Source organism: Triplophysa rosa, linkage group LG1, assembly GCF_024868665.1.
Source record: "Triplophysa rosa linkage group LG1, Trosa_1v2, whole genome shotgun sequence".
Taxonomy (NCBI): domain Eukaryota; kingdom Metazoa; phylum Chordata; class Actinopteri; order Cypriniformes; family Nemacheilidae; genus Triplophysa; species Triplophysa rosa.
Window position 1 is genome coordinate 3,116,258 of NC_079890.1, and position 20,346 is coordinate 3,136,603.

Here is a 20,346-nt window from a genome sequence, read left to right on the forward strand (position 1 = left end):
CTTCTGCAATTCAGTCACAACCACTTGTACCATAACATCATCTTCTACTGCGCCAGAACATTATTTATTCATTGTATTATTATGTGTTGTATACAACACCAATAACAACAAAAACATTTACATTTTATAAATCCTTATAAAAATAGGCCTATATAGTATTACGCGCATATTTCTATATTGGGCAAAATTACGATTTCAAGAAAGGGTGTGCGCAAAAAGATGACCTGGAGTGACGCCGCCCAGAATTTGAAATTAAATTGGAAATTGTAAGTGGAATTGACTGAATTCAGAGATAATGAACTAAATGTAATGAGAGCAAATAACTTCTAGGTTCTCCATATACCTGCTTCTTGTTGTTTCATTCCAAGACTTTATAGAGAAATTTACTCTATTATGGGAAATAAATTCTTGCATTGTGTCAATGATAACATGGCTGCACTTGTCAATATAGAAAAATGAAATGCATTAAAACTGCACTTATTGCAGCTGCAAACCCAGCGTATGAAATGTGGTCTCAGCTGTTTATAATTAGCCAGTGTTTTGCCATTCCTGATCTTCACAAGCTATTTGGCATCTCGGTTTGAAGTTGTGGATGATTGACGGCTAACAGCAAGAATCATCATAGGATGCTAATTATACCTAATGTGTTGATGACATTACCTGCATCCGTTCACACGCACGCAATGTGCCCTCTATTCACACAGAGGTGCCTCTTCTCCCGAAATCAAAATAATTTTGGAAAGTACTCTACAGCGTGTGTCTCCTGAGACAATTTGTTTTCCCAGCTGGTAGAATATAGTATAAGCACAACAAATCAATTGACTCTCAGCTCACGGCTGCAGGTTCTCAATGAAACGCAGTGAAACTGACGCCCCCTAGCGGATTTTAAGTGCTAATGTAGGATATAGGTCAAAGTATTGTTGTTAAAACTGGGGGCTTCGGCCATGAAGCTGGACTTGTGTTATATGGATCTGCTGAGGGCTTAACCTTATAAGTTAGAGCAGCCAGACACCTGAGTGAGATAGGAGCTGATATGCTGGCATTACATCACTGCTGCTGGCACACTGATCACACTATCACTCGCACATCAGTCTGTCTGGATCTCTTCATTCACAACACAAACACAACATTGACATTTAAATTTATGACTCTTTCAGTATCTCACCACAAACCCACTTTGTGGGTTTTCAAAATGTATTAAATGGTCAAATTCTGTCCACATGCTTGACCTTAGGAGTGATAAAGGGTGTAAATGGTTCCAGTAAATAAGAGTAAAATCAACTAGTGGCCAAAATTGTTGTCCGGAGAGCATATGCAATATTTGCTTTGAATGCTGCTCCAGGTTCAATTAAATCATCAAAATATGCCATAAAATGGGGAAAAAAAACACTTATGGGACAAAAAATATATTTGGCAAAAAGGCAAGCTATATCACTGCTGTCCTTCTGAAACCTAGTATCTCCATAACTTGTGATTTTATATGTCATTATTATTAGTCACCCTTTATGTTTGTCACTGGGTTTTGCAAATATCTGAACAATTACAAGTATTGAAAGTGCTTGTCAACTTCGACGACACAGTATTTGGGTGATTCTTACGAAATCTTGGTTTCAAGATGTCAAACATGATTTTCTTAAAAACACTTGCATCAACAAATTTCCTTTTTATTCAGTTAAAAGAAGGCATGACATGTTTAAAAGCATCAATACATTTTTTTTAAATGATCATTACCGTAACCATTTAAAACGGCCAATTTCATAGCATGTTCTGGTAAAAAAAAAGAGAAGCCATGATGCCTAAGCAAGTTTTTATTATTCATACGTAGTAAGACATTAATTAATTATATTTAAATAGAAAATTACATGCAACATTTTTTCAAATGCAGAAAACTACCTGTATCGGTAATGAGAATGAAAAAAGCTGTGTACACACACAGCAAAACAAGAGAATATTACTTTTTTAACTAGAGAAATATAAAGTAATCTGTTAATCTGGTAGCCATTTGAAAGGTTCTGGTAGATGTGTTTCTTCACATAAAATCAAACTTAAAGGAGTAGTCACTTCAAAATAAGCCCCCATTGACTTTCCATAGTCATTTTTATTCCTACTATGGAAAGTCAATGGGGGCTTATTTTAAAGTGAACTACTCCTTTAATGTAAATATCTTGTGAATGTGTGTGTGTGTAAACAGTCCTTTAAAAATGTTACGGAGGATGAGAATATCAGTCATGGACACTTATTTTGTAATTTGAGAACATCTAGTAGAACATCCAATTGTTTTTCACAATATTACAATTTTACTCTGTTACAATTAAAACAATATAATGCACTCAGACAAATCAGACGCATTACGGTAATGGGAATTTTAGCAGAAAAAGCAATAAAATACATCAATAATTCATTCCCATGTTAAAATTATGCCTTGTGCAAAGTAGAGAACACAATTATGTTTATTATAATCATTTTTATGTTACCAAATTATATGGTTTCTAATTCAAATCTTTACTGCCATTTTGTTTCAGTGGCGAGAATGACCCAATTATTCTTTAAAAAGTACAGTGTTTCTACCATTTCCTTAAAAACAGCGAATTTGGACAGCCCAGATTTTGAAAGGACAGTGACGATATCAGGGAATATGAGATTTCATATATGGGATATGGGATTTCCAAGATGTCAAGCAAAACTTCAACTGTGTGAAACTGAAATCAATTCTGAATCGTGTCTCTAGGATGTTGTCTTAGAAGGCTGCTGCCTATGTAGACAACATAGCTTGCTATATTTTGAATCCTCGTCTCTCTCTTTGAGGTAAATTTTCATTAAGCTGCCTCGCTGGTCTCTTCTGAACTCAAGTCAACAAGCGTGCCTTTCATCTGGCACTGTTTTCATGGGTAATCAAGCATGAGGGTCTGGGTAATTTTTCAGCCTTGATCTCCCGCTTCACCTTCCTCACGCTGCACATCACATAGTTAAACCAGGGGTTCCCAAAGAGGGGGTCGCAAGATGATTTCCAGAAATCTTTTTTTTTTATTAGAAAATAGCGTATGTAATCAATAAGTGTAACAAAATATAAAAATATTAGTTGAGTTAAAAATAAAACCAGGCAAATGAAAAGCCATCAGCCTTAGGAATTTCCTCCCCCTCGATCGTGACCCCTGATGTAATTACGTCACATTAACGACATTAGCAACCGCATTAGGTGCAGCAAGTCAATTTACAGCGCCACGTTAAACAGTTCCATGTGCACACAGATTATTTTTCAGGCTTTAAGTTTAGAATATTGTTATTTGTCAAAATGAAATGTTGATAAATATCGACCAAAGATAACGCAGGGAGGCCAGCGGAGGAGGGCGTAGAAGCGCCGCAGTCAGAGGGGCCATCGTCCTCATTTACGAAAAGAGGCACATCCACAAATTCGTCCATCTGTAGTAATAGTTCATAGTTTATGTATAACAACAAGTAACGTAATGAGTAATTAACTATAAAATAATATTATGTTAGACTGTGCTCTTTTGTGTTGTCATTATGCGCGTTTGGGTAGAATAGGTGCGTGTGCTCATTTGCGCTCAATGTTTGTATAACTAACTTAAACCACCTCCGAGGATAGTGGGGGTCTCGAGTCACTGGCACTGTTATTTTGGGGGTCGCGGGCTGAAAAGTTTGGGAACCCCTGAGTTACACAAGTTCATTTAACATAAGATGGGAGAGCTCCAGGGCTGGCCTGGGAAGAAAAATCAGCCCTGGCATTTTTAGGCCCGCATCGGCCCTCCACCGAATCTGTCGACGGGCGGGGGGGTGCATGCATACGTGTCTTTTGCATTCGCGTTGCATGCATTCGCATTTATAATACGTCCGTCTAAGCGGCCAACGCCTCCGTTACGGCCCCATACGTTAGCGGCCACCGTCTCCGTTACGGCCCCATACGTTAGCGGCCACCGCCTCCGTTCCGGCCCCATACGTTAGCGGCCACCGCCTCCGTTACGGCCTCATACATTAGCAGCAAATGCGTCCGTTCCGGCCCCATACGTTAGCGGCCCACCGGGAAAACGCCCGGTACGCCAGATGGCCAGTCCGCCCCTGGAGAGCTCTGAAGCTTATGAGACAGCTCGTTCATCTGATCTGAGTTGCAGTACATAGCGAAGTTGAATACTTTTTAAAATTCCTTCCCAAAAGCACATTCGTGTATCCATACGATGGCACACACAATCGTAACCATGGTACGTGTCTTTCACAACAAAGCCGCACATACGCAGCCCTCATGTCAATGTAAACCCCACAGCTCCACACATCAATTTTGGATCTGGGTTAGAAAGCAGCTTCTCTGGCCGCACATAAAAAGCTCAGCCTCCCTTCATTATGAGCACAACGCAGAATAGTCAAATCTGAAGAGAATCTAGATGGTGGACACATATTCCCGGAGGCACCAAAAACACTGGCAGAGTTATTAGAGCCGGCGTGCTCCTCGTGTCTTGTCCGCCGGCTCTGTGTTATTTCTGCGAGTTTGCAATCAGAGCCCCGACGAGCACGGCCATCTTGGAGCTATGATATCGAGATGAAACGGATCTTTTAGAATACGTTTGCGACACCAACAATTCCGTCTAATGCAGTGATAGTCTCGGCACAGCAAAACACGCAGGAATCAATGACGGTGGGAAACAAACATTTCTCAGAGATGAGAGTTTGATTACAGCCGAGATATGACACGAGAGAGAGAGGATGAAAATAGTGACCAAAGATGTCTCTTTGGACAGTACGATGGGAAGGCTATTAAAGTCTGCTATGAAAGGTGGCTCTGTGGTCAGAATACTAAACATGATCAAAAGCCCCCGCAGATACAATCACCTGCCCCGCAATCAATGCTTTTCTACTGCTTCTCTCCGTCTGCTTGAGTGCTTAGCAGCATGTGTGCTGGGCCACAGATCTCAAAAATAAAACCCAGCGAGTTTTTTTTCTCTTTTTTTCTGCTAAAACCTAGCGAGTGGCATCGCTGCTTTTTGGACAGTACACTGGAGATGAATCCACATCAAGTGACAGACACACGTGCCACATCCACTTGAATTGACATTCTCAAAACCACGGCTCAATGCGATCTGTTCCCAAATACTAATAACATACAGTCCCAGACATGAATTTTGGAGACTTTATGTTTCAGCGTGACGAAAGAGACGAAAGATATTTCAAAAAGAAAATCTCCTTTTCCCATTATATAATGAACAATTAATGATATAAATGTTGTGAAAACAGTTATAATACAAAGATTCATAAATAGATCAAACAAATGTGTTTCATGATAGGATATGACATGATGGACAACATATATTTGATTATTTCTCTTGAAACATAGTGTATACGAGTCTGAATATTTGTTGATAAATGTGCATGAGTTATGGGACCCACATAGTCACAGGACTAGGAGGATAACAACAATGAAAAAACATTACAACATGAAGCCACACCTGGAACAACAGTTCTTCATGCACGATTGTCTTTATGGTTTGCAGCACTTCCTTTTTTTCATGAACACAGACATGAATCTAGAGTATTAAAACAGTCCAGCTCTACTGATACAAACGGTGGACTTACTTAAATATAGTAATAAAACACAAGGATTATGAGAAATTGTACTTTGCTCATGCATTTTTATGTCATGTACAGTCAACAGTACAAAAAAGGAGCGACAAAAGGTTCTTCATAGAAGCACCATTATTGATTACCCCACGGAACCATGTCTCAGTAAACCATTTCTTTTTACTTTTTAAAACCTAAAGAGGTTTTTTAACCACAACCTTTAGTGAAACAGAAATGTTCTTCAGATGTTAAAGGTTCAGCCAAAAAAGGTACAATGAAGCACTTTTAAAGAGTGCATTTGTACTTTGAAATAAGGCTCCATTCAGACGATTAAAGTGCATATTCGATCATTACATATCAAACAAGATTTAAGACGTTACCTAATCACTGAGAAAACTGATTAAACAGGTTACTTCGAAAAAATTGAGGGATGAAATTCAATTAAAAGAAAATCCACATACACAAGTGTAAATGAGCTTTTACTCCATGTATTTAGCTCATTTTTTATGTTTGATTTAGATTTTGACACACTGCCTAAACTTTCAACCTAAAGATCTGTACCTATGTTTGGTTAAGAATGAACAAAAATCAGTTACTGAGCAACTAAACAATCTGTGATCAAAACGGTCTCCTAACCTTACCCTGATTCGCAATGATCAGCGCACAATAATGATTTATCATTTGAGCTGTCGAGTATGAATTCACAGCAAATGTCAGTTTGACGTCACGTAAAGATAAACATGTAAAGTATCCTGCAATTTTATCTTTCAAACAGAGATGGCGGTAGAGAGGCAAACGTTATGGATTCCAGTATTGTTTGTACCTTTCTGATGAAAATGCTGATATACGTACAGTAAAATCGGATGACTTAACATCTAAGATGTTTGTTTGAATGCAGATAGCTGATCAGAGATCAGCACTTACAAACACAGTAGGGATTCAGTGTTTCTGTACCGGCAGAAGGCTGAGAACAAATTCACCAGCTCCGAGGAAGTAAACCACCTGAGCGATGCCGAAAAGTGGAGCGATGACCAGTGCGCGACAGTACGCCCCCTTCAGGAACGCAGCGGGACCCTCGCTACGAAGAATCTTACTGTTTTAAGAGAAAGACGCACATAATAAAATAGGTAAAGTAACTTTTCTCTCTGAATGTATACAGCAATTTTTGAAAAGAAAAATCCCACTATGATGAACGACTGGTGTTTTCAGCTGCTTCGATAGATGCAGAGCCTAAGGAATATGTCGGCTAGTGAAAGTGCCCACTCACTTTTCCCCAGCCTGGCCAAAAATAAACATTTGCCTACGCCTGCTCTGTTTTAATATAGAACACAAAATATAACCACGAAAAATTACAATGTGAAAATACTCAACCTCTTGCCTTTGTTGGTCTTTTATATTTGCAAATATATGAATGAAAGTCAGTGGAGCACAAAGTCTAGTCTGTCAAGTGTGATCTGCCCTTTAATCCGATTCTTTTACGACTGTCTAAATGAACCATATGAATAAATAAAATCACCTGATACAGTCTTTTACTCCACTGTACATGTCTTCTTGAGATCCACGGGTCATAGACTGAAGCCTGGTCTTTATCACTAGAGCCCATACACATACAGACACATATACACCCAAATCAGTTTCATTCACATTACATGATTGTTTCGTCTTTCAGATACTGCATGATGTCATTCAAATATTGTAACTTTAAAGACAGATCAGTCTAACGCAGTATCACAGCGTGTTTTCATTTCTTTCATGTGAAATGTAGAAATGTCTATTAAAGGGGTCATATGGCACAAATACGTCTTTTATGTCTTTGGTGTGTTATAAGTTGCCCATTTACAGTTACATTTAGTCATTTAGCAGATGCTTTTATCCAAAGCGACTTACAGAGAGTTCAGGGAGCAATAAAGCGATATGTCAAACAGGAGCAATAATACAATAGGTGCTAATACGAAGTTACTAGTTTCAACAAAAGCCAGAACAAAACCTGTTGTGAGTTTTTTGTGGGCGTACCTGTCAGTACAATTGAAGAGGAACCTGATGTTCCAAATATGGTAAGAGGCGTTACATTTCCGTCACACGCTTGCAGTATTCGACCAATCACTACACACTGGTTAACTGGCCAATCATAGCACACCTCGCTTTTCAGAGCCATAAGCTTTGTAACAAATCTGCGCGTTTCAGAGAGGCGGAGCAAAGAGGAGATACAAACATGCACGGTATGTGGAAAATACAACGTATTTAAACCTTAAATCGTGTATACACATTGCGTTACATCTAAAACAAACGAAAATATTCGTTTTAGCCGCGTCATATGACCCCTTTAATAACATACAGTATAGGCGTTAAGGCAAAATAAGTTATAAAATAATATTTTCTACACAATTTATAATATTTTAGCCAGACATTTGAATTGTAGCATTAAAGTCACCCATAAATGAAAATTCTCTCATAATTTACTATACATAATTTACAAATGAGATATGCAGTTATTGACGCAATAATTTACCTCTTGTATCTTATTTTAATTTGGCACTTTCTTTACATTTAAATTGAGCTAAATAGGTCACAAATGTGAGAGGTCTCTCACAAATGTATTGTTTCTCTTCAGAAAAACATTTATTAAGTGATTTGTATGATATTTATGATGCGATGATGTTTGTGCTTAGTTTTTTTTTGTTGTAGTTTTAATAATACTTTGAATTAGCTTTTTTCAGCAATTTTGTTATGACCTTTTGTTATTTTATGTATTTATTTTGTTAATTATTTAGTACGTTTTTTTCCGGTAATTATTTTTCATTAATTATTTAAAAATATAAAATTGTGATTAATAGTTATGTTTATTCATTATTATTTTATTAATTTGTTTATTTATATATTGTTATATAAATTTGATATATTTCTATTTTAGCTTTAGTTTGAGTAGAGTTGTCATTTATTTTCAGTTAATAATTTTTCTAATTAACTTATTTTTCTTTATTGCTAAGGCAACATGTCATTTTTCTTTTTTTTTAATAATACCAAGTCCTGTATTTAATTTGATTTGAATTAGAAATGTTAGTTAGTTTAGTATATTATATAATTGATATATTTGGGTGAACTATTCCTTTAAGTCTGGCCCTCGTAGTCTTGCCAGACACCACCTGCTGGCTTTTGGTTTCTTTAAGTTCTTCCATTTGCTTTTGTTCAGTGGTGCTTAAAATTGTACTGCTGCTTGTAATACACATCCACACAGCTCACTCGGTGTATCCCATCATTCAGCGCAGACCATCTCACCGTCCACAGGGTTGACAGCAACAGCGGCAGTGCAGCCTGCGAGACAGCCGGACAGGAATGAGATGTAGAACGGAGCCGAACCATCAGCGTTCCTGCTGCCCAGGCTGTTCAGGTTAGCAAACAGTGGGAAGTAAATGATGGAAAAGGGCACATCCCTGAGGGAGAGAGAGAGAGACACACACAAACACACACACACCACAGAGAGATAAAGGACGAGCGGGACACATTATGTCTCACAGATGGAATGACTGGACTACCTTAACAGAGTGGCCCCCAGTCCCTTATATAGACCAGCGATGCCTTTGTCCTTCAGCAGATCTCTAGAGAGCTGGAGGGCGGTGAGAGATTTCACCTGAACGAGGCTGACTTTGACCCCGCCTCCTCCGCACCGCTGGCCAATCAGCTTCCTCTGGGCCTCTGTCAAAGGCACAATACTGCTAATGCTATTTATGGAGTTTTAATTATGTTTACTGTGTACAGTATGTAAATTGTCCGTATGTTTAGATAACCCAGATGGCCCATATCATTGGCCAAAATTAGCCAACTGAAATCTTTTTATTGACTCATTCTCTCTGACTGGGCACCCAAGAGACGTTTCATTAAAAATGCTAAACATACATATTTATTTCAGATATGATAAATGAGACGTCAATAATAATACATGTTAATGACACATGAAGACAGTGGTGTATATTTCACCTATTCTGCCGGCATCTTGCATCTGGATCTTTAGCATCTCCATAGGAGTCGTTACGATCACCTGCCAAAACGCAAATAAAGCGAACTCATCCCCATGCCATTTCAAACCCGTGTTTCTTTTTTTGCAGAACTGAAAAGAAGATATTTTGAAGAATGTTGCTGACCAAACAACACTGAACCCCATTGACTTCCATTGACTTTGGCCACAAAACCACTCAGACATTTCTCAAAATATCTTCAGAAAAAGATCCACATACAGGTTTTAAATGTCATGACAAGGATCAACTATCCCTTTATGATTAAATTGTATTTGAGAACATTCCCTTAGGAAACTCATGAGAGGCAATGCATATCATATGGGTACAGGACAGAGAACGACTAACCTGGCAGGTACCCGCCCCGCCTCCAGCTAACATTTCTCTAACCAGAGTCAACGTCTGCCTGTGAGAGAGAGTGAGAACTAATATTTTTTTTGATGACGATCAGCCTGTTTCTTCTGTAAACAAGTTACCGAATGTGTGATGACATCATCAGCGCACACAAACACACACTCATGCACACAATTCAATAATTCATCGCCGTCTTCTGGACTGTATTAATCAATAATTTAGCATTCTAGCTTTTTGTCAACACCGAGATGCGCAGCACAGCTAAGGGGTTCTAGCTATGAATGAGTTACATCACGTTCAAAAACCCATGTGCAAATCTAAGAGTTCACTGCAATTGATCAGCTTAAAAATAAGGTATAGATTCAGTGACTTCGTCTGTCCTACATTTTGTCCAGAGCAAAAAAAAAAGATTTACAATAAATAAAAATGAGCATTCATCTTTTAAATCAGTGCTGTTGAGTTACAATTACATTGCAAAAAAGGATTCCAGTCTTAAAGGGACAGTTCACCCAAAGAATTTTGAAAACTGGGTCACGAATTACTTCATATCAAGGTGTTCCAAAAATGTCTTTGTTCTGATGAACACAAAGGAAGATATTTGGGAAAATGTCAGCAATTTTCAGTTCTGGGACATCGTTGACTTCCATAGGAAAAAGTTAAATGGTAGTCAAAGGTGCTCCAATTTAGGTGGTTTCCTAAATTCCTCAAAATTTCTCATTATCTGTTTAATAGAACAACAACAACAAAAATACAACAATTTTTCTTATATGGTAGTCAATGATCTCCCAGAACTGAAAATTGCTAACATTCTCCCAAATATCATTCTTTGTGTCCAACAGAAGAAAGAAATGTGTACAGGATTGGAAGAACCAGAGGGTAACTAAATGATGACACAATTTTCATTTTGGGTGAACTATCCCTTTAAGGCATACAAAAGCGTGTTTATGAGTACAAATTAAATTATATCATAAAAAAACTGTAATACTCCGGCAGCTAGGCTGGCAGAAAAAACATAATATAACATTTATGTATAATGAAATTTTTTTCATGTTATTTTACACCCGACATGCAAATATGCCGTCTATTTATATTTCTTTATTTTACCGCGTGAAAAATCTCTAAATATGTAAAACTGTGTATGAAAGAATTTCACTTTTGGGTGAACTATCCTTTAAGTGTCATTTCTATTCTTACCCATCTTTGGAGAGCTGATGTCTAAAAAAGTCATTGGCGGCAAGCTTGATGGCCTTTTCTGGGGTTACCAGCGTCAGATTAACCGCAGCGCCTGAAAATTTGTCATAAACAAACCGAAAGTGGAGTTTTTTCAAGCACGAAAAATCGAAATGATATCAAACCTTCCTACAGACAAACACACCGTAGGGTAGAACACAAAGCAATGTACCTCTATAGATTCCAAATAACCCTTCTGATCGGATGGTTTTTAAGAGGCAGTCAGACCTGTAATGAAACACATTCCCACACATAAACAAGCACACAAACATTAATCTGATGATTTGTCAACTCACAGCTCCTGAATGAGACCGAGACGTACATGCTAGTGTAGATGCGAGATCCGTTTCGCTGGTTTTGGAGGCGTGTTTTTGCCAGGTCAATAGGAAACACGCAAGTAACGCCGATCAATCCGGCTATACCTCCGTTGATGAGTTTGGCCGACAGACTGAAACAACGAAGCACACATTAGTCTACTGCGTGAAAGAAAACCATTACCGTCAAATGCAGACCTGCTCTATTGTGTGAAATTGTAAGTTATTATAGTCAGACTTGCCTTTAAGGGACTTGGATGAAACTCACCTGATCTGCTTGTCAGCCATTGAAAAATTGAAGATGATGTTATTAATGTCACAGCTGTCACACAGCTGCCTGTTAGTGTCAATGACAATGATAATTTCACTCTCTTTTGTTGTTGTTTGTTGTTGATGATATTGAAGTTTCAGTATTTAATCATGATGGGAGTCCATCACAACCAGAGAGAAGATACAGGAACAAAACTGATTAGCCTCTGTCTGAAGTTAAGGCGTCATACCTAAAAAGTCCAAATAAAATCTTATTACTGCTTATGGAATTGTATTATGGACTCTTATCACTGCATATGGATGGTTATAGCAAATATTGGGATGTCATGTGTCACAGATGTTTACTTTCTCACTTCACTACTAATTTATTATTTAGCACCATCACTTTCAGGCAGAAATTCTGCGTCTATACAAATTTTTTATTGTATTTAAATCATCAATATTGGTCGCCCCTTCATGTTTATTGTTTATCTGTTTTTTATTTTTGCAAATATTTAACCAATGAAAATTCTTTGTATATAAATGTATATATTATCAATTGCATAGATAATAGCATCTTGACAAATGGTTGGTCATGTATGGGAGTTGTTTAAACACGAAAAAAATCATAATTCATGAGCTGTATTTAAATTTGTTTACGCCCCTCCCAAACCAGAAATTGGAGGTAGGATGTAAAAGAACGGCATTCAAATAAATGTGGGAATCACACAAAAAAGAAACTTCATTAATGCAACACAAGTTATATTGCTTGAAGCAAGGTTTCACAAGGGGGTCTCAAGTTAACAAACTCACAAAGTGGTGATTTACAAGTATTTAAAATAAGTCAATAAAAGCATTAAAATAAGTTATAACAATCAAAATATTGTTCTTAAATAATACATTTAAATTAAATTAAATACTGTCTAGCAATGCCAAGCTATAGATTTTTAGTTTGGGTAGAAATTGTGAGGGGCTTTTAATATTGTTGTGGACAATGGAGGAGGCTTACAGTCAAACAGTCATTTCCATTGGTGGCACATGTTGGGCGTATAGTTTTGTATAGGCCCTATCACTTTCATATTAAAACATGAAATATTTAAAGCAACAAGCAATTATAATTTTTTATTTAAACTTAATTACAATTATGTGTTCCATTTGCTACCGTAATTCGCACTTAACACAGATCCAGGACTTGCAATTATGCACATCTTTCTTTATCCTTGGATGTTCTCTTTACAGATCTGTAAATATTTGCTTAATATTACAGTATGTGTCTGTTTGAGTTTATTTCAAGTACAAATGACCTGCAGATTATGTGTGTGTGTGTGTGTGTGTGTGCACATTTATACATTTCATTATTTTATGTGTGTCTTTTCGAGTGTCTGTGCACGAACCCCCAGAAACCATAAAAATGCACAAGAGAAGAAATGTACATTTCTGTAACCATGGCAACTGCTGACTACAAACACCACAATGCTTTCCGGACTTCAAAACCTGCAGCGAGTTCAGGAAAACATCACTTCAGAGAGACAGCACGCAGAATCAACGATGGAGGTGGACTCCATCACATTCAGTCTCTCGTTCCATTAGTGAAAATATAACACAGATTTGTGAAAGAAAGACATCCTGAATAACCGTACAGACAATGGAAACGGTCCGCGCAGCTTTTCTTCTGTATCCCTCTGGGGTCACCACTTTGGCCCAATAAAAGCAGATTGTGAATGTGTGTTAGGAGGAGGACATGATATTCTACCTCTCTTTTGTTCATGCTTCAAAATTCAGCTGCTTGAGATGATACTCACCTGCCCAACCTTACGTTTTATGCTTTTTTCAACCTTATCAATCTGACATTTCTTACCACAATATTTTACCTGTTGTCAATTTACAGTATTTATAGTCTAAAAATAGCTTACTCTCTATAAATTCCTGGTAACATTGAAGCCTTGGCTTTGATGTTTTGTTTCTCCGTACTTGTTTCTCCGTACTGTGTACCGCAGCTAAAACAAGCCTGCTGAATGACAGGACAAATAAAACGCAGCCAAATCCAGCGGACTCAAATTTATCCCAAATCCACAGCCAGTCATCCACAATGCATCCCATTGAGAGATTATGTTCGGAAACCCAATCCCAGCCATTGATGAGGCTTACAGGAACACAGGCTGCTAGTGTACAAGAGAAGAAAGAGTGAAAGTAAATAAGGCTGTTCAAAAAGGACACAGAGGAAAAAGGACTTGAGAGGGAAGATGAGAATATGAGAGCAGAAACCGAAAAGGAACCCACAGACCTCACATGTCTTTCCTCATATTGTTCCATAAAAATAAGAAGGTGTGTTCAAAGACTCGATTTATGATTGGCTGTGCGGTCTGGGCAGTTTGTGTGTGTTTAGTTGATAAAATGGGAGGATTAATTCACAAGCCAAACTGTTTTCATGAATGAGACGATAGATACAGAAAAAAATCTTTCCTCTCTCCTTATAATAGCTGATTTATAATTTCTTTATTAAAAAAAATTAGTCTTCCAATGTCAATTGATAGCTTTGCGAGAGAAACAGACAGAAGATTTCATTCACATACATTCCAGATGTAAATTCAAGCCAGTTCCTACATTGTATCTTGTACGATAAGCAGATATAATTGAAATGTGATGAACAAAGAAAGCAGAATTTCTTTGGGTGTACTTTTTTTAACATCAGTACAATTTTAAATAATTTATAATAATAATAAACACAAAAGTTTTAAGGCATCAGTAAGGACATAATGAAAACACATTACTGAAATGATCCTAATGTCAGCCCCCTTTATTGATTTTGTATTATCATTCGGTTCTAATACAAAAATAGTAGAAACAACCTTCAATAAACTTGATCTTATTGAGATGAAAAAATGCATATGTAAATTTCATAATGTGAGACGAACATAGATCAGTACAGTTTAGTATTAATCTCATAGGATATTGCAAATATAATTACCTTAAAACTCCGTTAATAAGCTGTGAAGTGAAAACGACGGTGTTTGAGTCGATGAGCAGAGATTTTACGGAGTGCTGTTGTTTATATACACTTATAATAAACAGCGACCTCTGCTGGCAAAGTTTAGTAAACGCTGGTTAAGTTACATTTTCATTATGCAAAATCATCGGCTTTAATAAAAAAAAAGATTGTGCTTAAAATCAAGACAAAATACAACAATAGCATGTTAATTTCATCGTATTTATAATCATATTTATTTTCAAGCGGGTCCATGCTCCACCCCTGGGCCTTGTGCATGACGTGCTCTCCGACCAATCGGTTCGCTCCTCCAGTGTGACGTTGTCGTTCGTGTCGTTTTTCCGCTTCTCGCCGCGTTTCCGCTTCCTTTCTGCCCGCACGAGCCCGCTATCGAACACGCGAGACTCTACCTCTCTGCAAAGTGAGTGAAAAAACATTATTTAACAAACATGAAGCAGCTTCAGACGCAGAAAAATACATTCATAAAGACTCACGAAGCCTCATCTTTCACTCATCGCTCACCCAAAAGTGCTCAGTTTGATTAATGTGAGCTAGCGGCACTAGTGCCATGTGCCGCATTTGTGAATTTACGTTACTGACACTCGTACGACGTGTGTGCGGTTGGGATAAATAGTCAAAAGTGGCATAAATTACTTGATCCAGCGCTTCAGCACGTTGTCCGAACGTTTACAAATAACTCGCATGTGTTCATCTTTAGTAACGTTGTACTCCGTCATTGTCTTGACAGTAAATCAGCCCCATTGTCTGCTAGGTTTTAGAATTTTGTGTTTATATATTTTGTCCTGTCATGAAGACCGCTAGTATATACATTATGTATTAGGCATGAACATTCGTGTTGTTTCGATGTCAGATAACTTTTTATTCTAGTATTGATAGACCATGTCTTATTTTGTGCCAGGATGCGTTACGTAGCCGCGTACCTGCTCGCTGCCCTCGGAGGCAAAGAGAGCCCCAGCACAGGTGACATCAAGAAGATTCTGGACAGCGTCGGCATCGAGTCCGATGACACTCGCATGGGGAAGGTATGTCTGTTTATAAAGAGTGTGTTGTGTAATGATGCTGTCTGTTTCTTTTTTCTTTAATGTTTGTTTGTTTGTTTGTTTGTTTATAGGTTGTCTCGGAGCTCAGTGGCAAAAATGTGGAGGAAGTGATTGCCCAAGGTAAGATGATCTCGAAGTCGTGGTCCAGTGTTTTTATTTTTCATGTTGTTTGAAAACAGCTTTACGGAGACCAAAACTACCTGGTAAACGAGTACCTGCTGTTTATGTGGATAAGAAACGCTCTGCATGTTTTATGTAGGTAAAAAAAAGCTTTATTACAGGGTGATAGTTCTAGATTAATGGTGGATTTTCACATTTTCTAGTGGTGGGAATCGTTTGGTCCCTCATGATCGGTTCTTGACATACTAACTGGCATACAGAAAACGTCATTACGTCACATTTGCGCTCAGAGTCAGACTAGTGTTGGCACTTTTGCTGCTAGTCTTTTTGGACTGTCACATATTGTATTTTAATACAACTGAGTGCTCAATAAAGCCATTCTCATTGACATTTTCTGTTGTCAGACATTAAAACAAATGTATAATAGAAGATAAACGCGATTCATTAGTGCCACATGTTAAACGGCAGTCACTTTCATTAATTGACACATCCTCGGACAAAATCATACACGTAAGCGAGGTTATTTTGGCAATTTTACTGTATTTGTCTCGTGGAGCGCGTGAGCTGGCTAACATACTGTGCACATTTACAGAAGTATGATCATGTTCTTAAGTCTAAACAGTGACAGGTTTTGGGAAACGCTATATTGCTTATTGACAATTCAGTATGGTGAATTGAACGTGCCGTTTCTCCCTGCCACTCACTGCACAGAGTAGATGCAGAGAAAGACCATCCTGAAATTTATTTTGTTGTATTGAAGTTTAGTGCAACGGGACTGAATGGTTTTCTCTTTATCTACTACTGCTCGTGTATGCTCTGCTGTATCTCTGCGTGAGGTGTGCGCTCTCTAACAGGACCGGGTGCTGCACCTCTCTAGCGGTTGACTTCTGCCATTTTTCCGATGACATCATGTTATATTTACTTATAACATTTAAAATAGATTTTTTTTCTTTGTGAATCACTAGAAGACTGAATCGCTTTTTTTCTCCCACCCCTAGCATTTTCTGTGCGTTTTCTATGAGTGGCACCAGCAATTCTCAGCTGGAGTTTATTACGTTCAAAATCCTTCCATAGCAATCACAGTTTAACATCGAGTAACATTATATTTGTTCCAAATCACCCATAATATACATACTGATTTAATGTTCATTGTGTACTGAAAGATAAACTGATCTTGAACTATTAGAAAGAACAGGAAAAAAATGTGTTATTGACACAGAAAAGCTGTTTTAACACAATTAACCAAATCGTAAAATATGGGTGCTAGGGCTGTCACGATTATGAAATTTGGCTGACGATTAATTTTTGCGATTAATTAATCATTGCGATTATGACGATTAATTGTCTGTTTTAGAGCTTTGACTTTTAACTCTCATACATTTTTTATTCAGTTTTGAAACGACCATATTGTTCTGAATATAAAGACTATGCTCTTTTTCTTGGAAATACATAGGAAAAAATTGGGTCATCATACTTAAGGTTAAGGCTTTTACCTGTCAATAATACAACCGCCAAATACTTGTAAATGAAGTAAATTGATCAGGAGTGAATTGAAGCCACCATTAAAATACTATCAGTCATAGAAAAGCTTCTAGTCTGTTTTTTTCTCACTTGCAAGACTACAATAAAAGTTTACTTCTGTGTTAATGAGATTTTGGTAGACTGGTTTTCACACTGAACTAATATTAAATTGTATAATAAGTGATTGTTTTGTGGTGGTACATTTTACAAGTATTACCATGCTTTAGTTACAATATATACACTAAAATATGCAATATGCAGATGCACTACAGCTCCCCCTAGTGTCTTCTATAGAGATGTGCAATAATTGCGATGATCTGAAACCATCGCGATGAGGTCAAACAATCGCGATGAGACGATTATTTAATAATCGTGACAGCCCTAATGGGTGCAAACAAACAATATATCACTAGTTCTGTGGTTCTAGATGTACACAAATTTGTCAAATAACCAGTTTGGCTAATGTTTTTCGCCAAGCTAGCTAATGTTAGTTCACATTTAATGAAGTTAAAAATCTTGCATCAGAATTTGAACTTGAGCACACAGATAGAAATGGGAGTTTTCCTGGCCACAACATGGCAATGTTTTTGTGGTCTGTTTTCTCTAATAGTGTTGCAAATATCTCGTGTGTGTACAAATGAAATCAGAATTTCATTCTGAAGCCGTCTCTTTTGTTTTTGTCCCTGTGTAACAGGCTTCAGTAAACTGGCCAGTGTGCCATCAGGTGGCGCTGTTGCAGTATCCACCTCCGCTGCACCAGCTGCTGGAGGATCTGCTCCCGCCCCTGCAGGTGAGTCTCTCTCTCTTTTGCTGATATGCTTTTCTGTCAGTTCTGATCCTCCTGTGGATGCAGTTGAGTGTCTGGAGATTCTCAACTTTGTCTTGTTTTACACAATACTTAGGTCTGGATTCTCCTAAACACCTAGGGTTGTTTTCCCGTACGGTCTAAAATTAGTCGCAAAAGTCTCTTAAATGCATGTTTTATTGGTTTTATATTGTCTCAGGCTTATTAATGTAAACCCGCTCTATATCGTTCTGCGACTATTTTAGTGTTATTACTATGAACTTATCAGATGTTAAAGGGACTGTACTGTGATCTTGAGCAGTTTGGTCTAATCTTGTTTTTTGAGTTTCAAAGACATTTATTTTATACACTTAATACTAAATAAGTAAAAAATGCATGTAAAAAGACCTTAATGTTGTTTTAGATCAGTGGTTTTCTGTGTAAGCCCCCCTTTGTGTAGGATGTATCGCTTTTGCCCCCCAAATAAAGACTTATGATCTTAGACATAGCAATTATTTAAACCAAAAACATATTTAATGATACGATGCTGGAACATCAATTCTTTTGATTGGTGGTCTTATTTTTCTGATATTTGATTGCACAAAAGTCATCATAAATTTCTATTTTTCATAAAATGACACAATACTGTGCCCCCCCTGGATCCATCGTAGGGCCCCCAGTTTGAGAACCAATGTTTTAGATATGTAACCTGTTCATGTCAGTTTCCTGAAATGGTTAAATGTCTGAGTTGTTGATCATCTTTGTCTTATCCCTCTACAGCAGAGGAGAAGAAAGAAGAGAAGAAAGAGGAGTCTGAGGAATCCGAAGATGACATGGGATTCGGACTCTTTGACTAATCTGTCTCCTCGGGACCAAAATAAAGTTTATAACAAAACAAATTCTGCTTAGTGTTTTATTGTCCATTTGTTTTCAAGTGTGTTGTCAAGGCCTATGGATGTAGTGTTGGCTGGAGGTCTTGCTGAATGAGTTTGGCTCAAAGATTTTTGTGCATATGGTGTTCAGAAGAGTCACAAATGTGTACCATTTAAAACAAACAAGGGATATATGGCACCCATTACTGAATTGTACTAGCGCAATCTATAAAATATGAACTAAGATTTTGTGATAGGTAAGGAAATAAATTGTGAGACAAATTCATAATGAATAATGCTCAGAAAAAGTTATTTAAGGATAACGTTATTGTATGCAGCTAAACTCCAAGTGCCCATTTGCCAAATAACATAAATATAGAGTAAGTTTAACACTGGCTTTGAATGTTCCATTTAGCCCGTGACTGACTTAGCTCTCTTTGCTATCGTATGCTAACGTTATCCTCCATAAGGTACATGTACGTTACATCGGCAGCTTTTTCTCGTTCAGTTGGTCTCGATCCCTCTTGAGGAACAACTATTAAAAAATAAATCCACTCCTGTCTCTTCCTAGGTTTGGACTCTGTGCAGCGACTACATTGCATGTTGTCCACGAACTTTAGCCATGGCGTCACGTACACCGCTGTCGCTTGTGAAAACAACAATGGCGGCAGTGCCGTGGGTGGAATTGTGTAGATTAAGGGGCGGTAATATTATAAGAGCCTGCGCCTACGTCACATCAGGAGCAAAATCTGAACGGCTCGATTTCTCGCATGCTTGCAGAGAAAGGCTTACCAAAACAAAGTTACTGGGATCTTGTTTTTCACGTTTTCTGGGTTGCTAGATGCATCGGGGACCCGATTATAGCACTTAAACACAGAAAAAAAATGGACTTTCATCCAATGGGTCCTTTAAAGTTGAGCATCCGATGCGGAAAAACTAATAAAGAAGTATTGGTTATTGTTAGTTCATGTTAGCTATTGCCTTAATGTTAACACATTCAACCTTGTTCTGAAGTGTTGCCAGAAACTAATTCAAGATTTGTCACGTAAGTCATAAACAAGATGTATTGCCCTAAATCAGGGGTGTCAAACTCGATTTCATCCCGGGCCACATCAGTATTATGGTTGCTCTCAAAGGGCCGGTTGTAACTATAAGACTATATAAATGTATCCACTCTTTTATCACACTGCATAATTACATCTGCATTTAATTACTCCTTTTGGTAATAACTCAATTAATACCTAGTTTTGACAGTAAAAGACCAGTAAAATAAAGTGTAT

The 20,346-nt window shown here is 37.7% G+C and overlaps 2 protein-coding genes across 3 annotated transcripts; one reads left to right on the forward strand and one right to left on the reverse strand.

Annotated features, from left to right (window-relative positions):
- Nucleotides 1–1,899: 1,899 nt before the first annotated feature.
- Nucleotides 1,900–14,747, reverse strand: slc25a22b (solute carrier family 25 member 22b). 2 transcript variants are annotated; one of them, XM_057351082.1, is made up of 12 exons: nucleotides 14,691–14,747; nucleotides 13,636–13,884; nucleotides 11,742–11,973; nucleotides 11,482–11,607; nucleotides 11,332–11,387; nucleotides 11,124–11,214; nucleotides 9,924–9,981; nucleotides 9,541–9,601; nucleotides 9,099–9,258; nucleotides 8,842–8,996; nucleotides 7,082–7,157; nucleotides 1,900–6,658 (listed from the first exon to the last, which is right to left on the reverse strand). In XM_057351082.1, exons 3-12 carry the CDS (start codon nucleotides 11,759–11,761, stop codon nucleotides 6,505–6,507), a joined length of 957 nt encoding a protein of 318 aa, XP_057207065.1. In that variant the 5' UTR covers nucleotides 11,762–11,973; nucleotides 13,636–13,884; nucleotides 14,691–14,747; the 3' UTR covers nucleotides 1,900–6,504. The 2 variants fall into 2 exon arrangements, with proteins under 2 accessions (XP_057207065.1, XP_057207147.1); XM_057351164.1 differs by having other exon boundaries at nucleotides 13,636–13,881; nucleotides 14,691–14,728.
- A 304-nt stretch (nucleotides 14,748–15,051) lies between these two features.
- Nucleotides 15,052–19,093, forward strand: rplp2l (ribosomal protein, large P2, like). The gene is made up of 5 exons (XM_057351282.1): nucleotides 15,052–15,129; nucleotides 15,628–15,751; nucleotides 15,841–15,889; nucleotides 18,105–18,200; nucleotides 18,975–19,093. The coding sequence occupies exons 2-5, from the start codon at nucleotides 15,629–15,631 to the stop codon at nucleotides 19,049–19,051; spliced, it is 345 nt and encodes a 114-aa protein (XP_057207265.1). The 5' UTR covers nucleotides 15,052–15,129; nucleotide 15,628; the 3' UTR covers nucleotides 19,052–19,093.
- The last annotated feature ends 1,253 nt before the right edge of the window (nucleotides 19,094–20,346 follow it).